The sequence below is a fragment of the Pundamilia nyererei genome, unplaced genomic scaffold, assembly GCF_000239375.1.
Source record: "Pundamilia nyererei isolate P.nyererei 1_Seehausen unplaced genomic scaffold, PunNye1.0 scaffold01290, whole genome shotgun sequence".
NCBI lineage: Eukaryota > Metazoa > Chordata > Actinopteri > Cichliformes > Cichlidae > Pundamilia > Pundamilia nyererei.
Window position 1 is genome coordinate 2,700 of NW_005188691.1, and position 7,376 is coordinate 10,075.

Sequence of the window (7,376 nt, forward strand, 5' to 3'; positions counted from 1 at the left end):
GGTAACAAAACGTTATAGTTTGACCATACACATTTCAAACTGAATCCCAACACAATTCATAAAAATGTTTTCAGGCTTTAACACTTGCAAAATAACTGGCATTATGAGCAGTTATTTCTCTTCTAACGCATATGTTTTCAGTTAATCTGTTAGTGAAATTATGCACAAATTAACTTTCTCAATTTGAACTAAACTTGGCGGACAGACAAATGGTGGGTATGTAAAAGAAATCAGTTCATTGTGGAATGAAAATGGCCCATTTCCTTTCAAATTGTAGAAACCTTTTTTACAGTTTTTAAATGAAACTTCTTTCAATGCTTAAAAAGTTAAAACTTCACTATAATCCACATACAGTACTTGTTTAATGGTTTCAAATTGGTTTTAATGTTTTTAATTTCAAAAGCTTTGGATCTTTGCAACTTTGCAGACTTTTAGTAGTTCAAAAAACAATTACGAAATATTAATCAATAAAGTGTAAATATGGCCACTTCAGCATTCTAGACATGTGAGCAAAAACTCATATATTACCAGTTATATTTAAAAAAATGCCACATGAACATCACTACCTGTGGATCATCTTGACGTCTGTCCATCTCCAAAGTCTCATGAAGGTTTCCAGAGCTCTTCTGTTTTTTTCTGAGAATTATATTTTTTAAGAAGCAAATTCATGTTCAGCCTTATTTACAGAGAAAACCTAATAATAATTACAAAAGTAAATGCCGTACCTGTAATACTTTTTGGCCAAAAAGCAAACAACTGCTGTAAGAAGTGTCCCAATCAAAAAGGCAACGATGACTTTTAGGTATCCCTTGCTTAAATCTAACGGTTGCTCTGCACTCAAAGGAACAACATGGAAAAAAAGCACATTTTTACCTAATATATTTTGCACAAGTTAAATGTTTTCTTATGTGTTACTAAAAAAATAATTGTTGCGGTCAAAAATTGTTTATTTGAAAACATATACCATATTTTTTAGAGTTGTTGTGGATTGTGAATTTTTCTTTAGCTTCTTCATTTCCATTGTTGCTGACACATTCAAGAGTGATGTTGCCATGCTTTTCTACATTTAGGCTGACAGTGCTGTTGACTGTGTCATTTGACACAGCAGTAATGACAGAGTACTCAGTGTTGTTCTTGAGGGGCAACCACTGGATGGTAGGTAAAGGAAACCCTTCAATAATACACACACAGGTCAAGATCTGTGAGTGAAGCACACATCCTGAACCATTTTGAATATTTGATAGCCCTGTAAAAAGAAATGCCAGATCATAAAAAAAAAGTAAATTGTGAGTTTGGCATGAATATGAATTTCAGATTCAAGATTAGTGCTGTCTACTTACAAGTCACAGTCACACTGACATTTACGGTCACAATTGTGTCCAGATGTTTTGCAGCACAGATGTACTGTCCAGAATCTTTTGCTGTCACATTTGGGATGAAAAGTGTTGCTGATCCAGTGTCATTGTGCAAATTAGTGTGAATTCCACTCTGAAGATTTGTGTTGTCACTAACTTTTTTCCACCCAATAAGAGCTGAAGGGATACTTTCAACACTGCAGGTCAAATTCAGAACATCTCCCTCATTAAGAGTTGTATTCCCAGTTATCAGTGGTCTCCTTTTATCTGTGGAACAGAATTCAGCAATTTATAATATGGAGGGCGAAAAAAGAATTATTCAAGATAACCTTTAAAGAATCATGAAAGACTAAGTTTCCTTGTTCCTCATACTGCTGTCCATGATTCACATCCCAACACTAAAAGAGGGAATATCCTTGGGAATAGAAGTAATATTGGTATCTCATCCATAATTAGATTTCAATTCACTTGTATTTCTCTTTTCCCAATTCAAACATTGAAGGCAAATCACACTCTGTGCTATGGAACGCTTTCTTGAGAGTCAGGTGTTTGGGAATGGAAAGAGAGTACCCAAATGCAGGACACACATACTGACTGACTATGGGCATGGTGTTTATTATAAAGATGGGATGAACAGAACATGAAAGGTTGAACTAAACTGATTAAGTGGACTGAACTAACAACACACATAAGGAATAGGCAATGACGAGACAAGAAACTGAGGGAAACTGAGGGCTTAAATACACTGCATATTGACAATGAATGGAAACAGGTGAGAACACAGCTGAACTAAATATAGTAGAAGATTGGTACTGTCTACTTACAAGTCACAGTCACATCAACATATAAGGTCAGAGTTGTGTCCAGATGTTTTGCTGTACAGATGTACTGTCCAGAATCTTCTGCTGTCACATTCTGGATGACAAGTGTAGCTGATCCAGTGTTATTGTGCAGATCAGTGTAAGTTCCAATATGAAGGTTTGTGTTGGAGATAGGTTTTTTCCACACAATAAGAGCTGGAGGGATACTTTCCACACTGCAGGTCAAATTCAGAACATCTCCCTCTTTAACAGTTGTATTCCCAATGATAAGAGGTTGCCTTAAATCTGTGGAACAGATTTTAGTAATTTATTTAAGATAAAGAAGGATGAAATGGCTAAAACAAAAATATTGGAATATTCTAATGGATGACAAAACCTTTGACACAGACAGTGATTTTGTACAATACTTTTTCCATGTAGGGGGCATTTTGGCTAGCATGTTTCGGCTTTATTTTTGCCTTGATGATGCAGTGAGGGACACCAATGTCCTCGTTATTTACAGTATGGAGGGAAACAAAATAATTATTCAAGATACCTAAACACAGAAAGTGGGAATATCTTTCGATAAGATGATGTCTGACCATTCTCAAGTAAAATAGGGAGCATGTTTTTGTTGGCATGGTTTAAGTTTCCTTGTTCCTCATACTGCTCAGTATTATTCACATCAAAACACTAAAAGAGGGAATGTCCTTGGGAATAATAGTTAGTAATGTCATTAATAACATTAATGCAATTAAAATCCATTTTTTAATACAGTGGCAAATCAATCGATAATAAGTTTCCTTGGGGTAGTGTTTAGTACTTACATATGCTGGTAAGGGAGTCATAATTTGGTCTAAACATTTTAGGAAGTGTTTTAATTAATGTGGACTTTTGATGATATGATATTTTGTATTGATGAAGGGTCATAATAAGATCATCTATGTTATCTCTCTTTCAATTTACCAATTCACCTCTATTTCTCTTTTAACAATTCAAAAGTTGAAGGGACATCACACTCTAAATTTTGGAACACTTTATTAAACCTTTAAATAAAAGTATGGCTACTTTTCCAATATATTATAGTGAAATATTAGTGCTGTCTACTTACAAGTCACAGTCACATTGATGTAAGAAATCAGAGTTGTGTCCAGATGTTTTGCTGAACAGATGTACTGTCCAGAATCTTCTGCTGTCACATTCTGAATGACAAGTGTAGCTGATCCAGTATCATTGTACAGATCAGTGTAAGTTCCAATATGAAGGTTTGTGTTGGAGATAGGATCTTTCCACACAATAAGAGCTGGAGGGATACTGTCCACACTGCAGGTCAAATTCAGAACATCTCCCTCTTTAACAGTTGTATTCCCATTGATCAGAGGTTGCCTTGAATCTGTGAAACACATTTTAGTAATTTATTTAATAAAGAAAGGATGAAATGGCTAAAACAAAAATATTTTAATATAAATTTAACACCAAAAGAGGGAATGTCTTTCAAAAAACTGTTCCATTGCTCCAGTAGTTTTCCAGAGAAACAATGCCAAATTGTACAGTAGCTGCTCTGGCAGTGCATTGTGGCCTGATAACTATTGTTTTATTTTTGAAAATGTATTTCTATTTTCTTACCCACCTTTAGCTTTATGTCATGACATTTAAAACAGGCTTACTGTAACAATACAGATCAAGGTTTTTGGCTACCTATCATGTTTATACAATTATGTGAAATTCTAAACTTTACTAGAAGATTAGTACTGTCTACTTACAAGTCACAGTTACACTAACATAAGAAGTCACGGTGGTATTCAGATGTTTTGCTGTACAGATGTACTGTCCAGAATGCTGTGCTGTCACATTTGGAATGGTAAGTGTAGCTGATCCAGTGTCATTATACAGGTAAGTTCCACTATGAAGGTTTGTGTTCGTACTCATTTTTTTCCACACAATAAGAGCTGGAGGGAAACTTTCAATACTGCAGGTCATATTCAGAACATTTTCTTCTTCTACAGTTGTATCGCCAGTGATCTGAAGTTTCCTTTTATCTGTGGGACACACAAGTAAAGTGGGATGAAACAATGAATGTAATACTAAAAAAACCCATTAAAAAATAACCTTTGATCCATACAGTGATGGCATCCAATATTTTTCACACTGAGGGAAATTTTCTGTTTTGGCTTTATTTTTCTCTAATAGTGCTCGCCACTATAGTCACTGAAACACCAAAAAGAGGTAAAATGGTCTTTCATCTATCAAAAACAATACCGAAGCTGACTAACTGTCAGGTTTATAAACGTATGTGTATTAGTGAACTGCAGATTTGAGAAGATTATTGCCGTCTACTTACAAGTCACAGTTACGCTGACATTTACAGTCAGAACTGTATCCAGATGTTTTGCTGCACAGACATATTGTCCAGAATGTTCTGCTGCCACATTCTGGATAACAAGTGTAGCTGATCCAGTGTCATTGTACAGATCAGTGTTAGTTCCATTGTAAGGATTTATATTGGAAGTCAACATTTTCCAAACAATAAGAGCTGGAGGAAAACTTTCAATACCGCAGGTTAGATTCAGAACATCTCCCTCTTTAACGACCGTTCTCCCAGCAATCTGAGGTTTCCTGTAATCTGTGCAGCACATTTACTTGGTTTATTTAAGGAAGGAGACAATAACATATAACCATTTACCACAAAAATATGAGTGAGCTTCTGCACTAAATTGTAGATGCTAATGTTAACAACAAACTAAACTGATACAGTGTCTTTAACATGTGCACAGTTTTTTTCTATCAATCAGCATTTAAAGGACAATTAGATTATTGTAGAATCTCACTGGAGGTTTTCTCTTGAATATACACACAATATTTACAATGTTTCCATTTCTATAACTATATTCATTTTCCAGGAATGTTCTTTATGAAAGTAGTGCTGTCTCTTTTTCAGAAGACCGTTTAAAAAAAATGTTTTTTCTTTAAAAGCACAAAATTGTGAACTTACACATCACCCTTACAGTGACTTTCTCCTTCAGAGTATTGTTCATATATTGAGCCATACAAACATACTGTCCAGCATGTTTTGTTGTTGCATTTAGGATTATAAATGTTGCTGATCTCAAATCACTTTGCAGGTTTGTGTCAGAACTAAGTCTGGACCACCTAATCAGAGATAGAGGGAAACTTTCAACACTGCAGGTCAGATTCAGTGATTCATGCTCCTTCACCCTTGTAACACCACTTATTTTAACTTCTTTCAAGTCTATGAGTCAAAAAGACAAAAAAAAAAAAATAACTTCCTTACATTTTCCTCCCCAAAAGTTGTACAATTCAACAAGGTTCACAACATTTTATGTTTGTAGCAAAGTACTCACAGTTCACATTCAAGGTTGAAGTCTCTTCTGTAATTGTTTCTCCTGTAAAACTGATCTTACAGGTGACGTTCGTGTTGTGATGTTTAGCTGATGGGTTAAAGGTCAAAGTTGAGACAGGACTCTGTGTTACATCAGTCAGATTCTCAGTCTTGTAATCAGTGCTGTTTCCTGTAATGTAAGATTCAGTCCCTCCTGCTCCTCTCCATGTCCAGGTGATTTGAGGAACAGATCCAGAGCAGAGACCAGGAGCAGTGCAGGTCAGTGTGGCCTGCTGTCCCTCAGTCAGTGTGGGAATCATTACTGTGGGCTTCAGCTTAAAACCTAATGGAAACAATTCATTTGTGATTTTTGGTTATACATTTTGGGTGTTTAAGACTTCAAGCATGTTTTTGTTTTAGTCTACATTTTCATACCTTTTACATAAACAGTCACTCTTGGAGAGAATGAAAATCCATCAGGTTTTCCATTCAGTTCACCAATAACTCTGAGGTGATATGATCCAGAATCAGACTGTTTTAGCTTATTAATGAAGAAGCTGCAGTTGTTCTGGCTCAGATCAGGCTCCAAAAAGGACACTCGTGCTTTAAACCCAGATTGAACTTTAATGCTGTTGTTGGTGTGAAATATCATGATAGGATTACCACATCTTGGTTCAGATACTTCACATTTATACCAAGCTATATGTTTAGGTGTAAAGCCATCACCAGTCCTATAAGAACACGGGATCACAACACAGAGCCCAGCCTCTACTGTTACTTCTCCGTCATTGAGAGTGACACAGTATCCACTGACGCAGTGTTGTCGTCCCCAGGCAGAGGCACCTATTAATGCAAGGGAAATATAAAAAAATAGACAGTTTTTAGTTTCAAACAGTAAAAGATCATGTCTGATCCTTGATACATTACTACTTGAGACAGTAATAATACTAAATTATCATAAATTCTGGTTGATAATAGATCATTTATAATCTGGATACATGTTATGAAACAGTTTTATATGCAAATGTTAAAAGATTATTGAATATCAGCTGAATTAGGAGGTTACTTAGAAGAAGATACAAACTTATGTCAGCACTGCTACATGTCACAGAGGAAAGCAGAGCTGCCAAGATGAGGACAGACATGCTTGATATCCGATGCTCGACACGTTCAGTCTCTTCCTCCACTGGACAAATTTGTATTAATGCTAAAAATAAACATTCAGAAATTACATCAAAGGAAAGACTCCAGCTACAGTCACACATCTCATGAAAGTCACATCTTATGTCACATGCTTATTTATGTTGTAATTATGATGTGCACATCCTTTACCGAGGACTACGGCTGCTCCAAAGACTTAATCTTTATATAGTTAAGCACTTAACAGGACAGTTTTATGTTATCTGTATCAATGTATTATACACAGTTAACTCATAGTTATTACAGCAGTGAGATCAATAATAGTTTAGTATAAAATAAATAAGATAAAAACTGGTTAAATAATATAACAAAATATGGTTCATCTGCAGTTTAAAGTATAAACTTGAAAACCATCTTTACCTATTTTTGTCTTGTTCTTGTTCTCTCTTCTGTCCGAACTGATCTGTGCTGACGTTTTAATTCAAAGTTTCTGTTCCTCACTTTTTTCTATTTCTTCCTTCGTTTTGCAACAGGATTTCCAGATGTTTATCAGCATAACACTGAACTTTACAGACTGGCTTTGATAAAGTTATTATTACATCACACATATGTATCATACATATCACATATGTATGATATACATATGTTTCATTTCATTGATTGAATAATTAGTGTTTAGTAGGAAAAATGCTCTTTGAGGAATTTAAATACCAGTAAAACCATATCATTGTGATTATTGTG

General features: G+C 35.1%; 1 protein-coding gene across 1 annotated transcript in view; it reads right to left on the reverse strand.

Moving 5' to 3' along the window:
• LOC102207306 (immunoglobulin superfamily member 10-like) overlaps window positions 1-7,098 on the reverse strand; it is an 8,399-nt gene extending 1,301 nt beyond the window's left edge. The window contains exons 1-13 of the mRNA XM_013908121.1: window positions 7,056-7,098; window positions 6,580-6,702; window positions 5,931-6,338; window positions 5,518-5,838; window positions 5,148-5,405; window positions 4,497-4,778; window positions 3,919-4,194; window positions 3,267-3,548; window positions 2,180-2,461; window positions 1,341-1,622; window positions 965-1,246; window positions 726-831; window positions 567-636 (exon numbers count right to left, since the gene is read on the reverse strand). Of these exons, the coding sequence (XP_013763575.1) occupies window positions 567-636; window positions 726-831; window positions 965-1,246; window positions 1,341-1,622; window positions 2,180-2,461; window positions 3,267-3,548; window positions 3,919-4,194; window positions 4,497-4,778; window positions 5,148-5,405; window positions 5,518-5,838; window positions 5,931-6,338; window positions 6,580-6,640 (2,910 nt within the window). The 5' untranslated portion in view covers window positions 6,641-6,702; window positions 7,056-7,098. The remainder of the gene's footprint in view (window positions 1-566; window positions 637-725; window positions 832-964; window positions 1,247-1,340; window positions 1,623-2,179; window positions 2,462-3,266; window positions 3,549-3,918; window positions 4,195-4,496; window positions 4,779-5,147; window positions 5,406-5,517; window positions 5,839-5,930; window positions 6,339-6,579; window positions 6,703-7,055) is intronic.
• Between the last annotated feature and the right edge of the window lie 278 nt (window positions 7,099-7,376).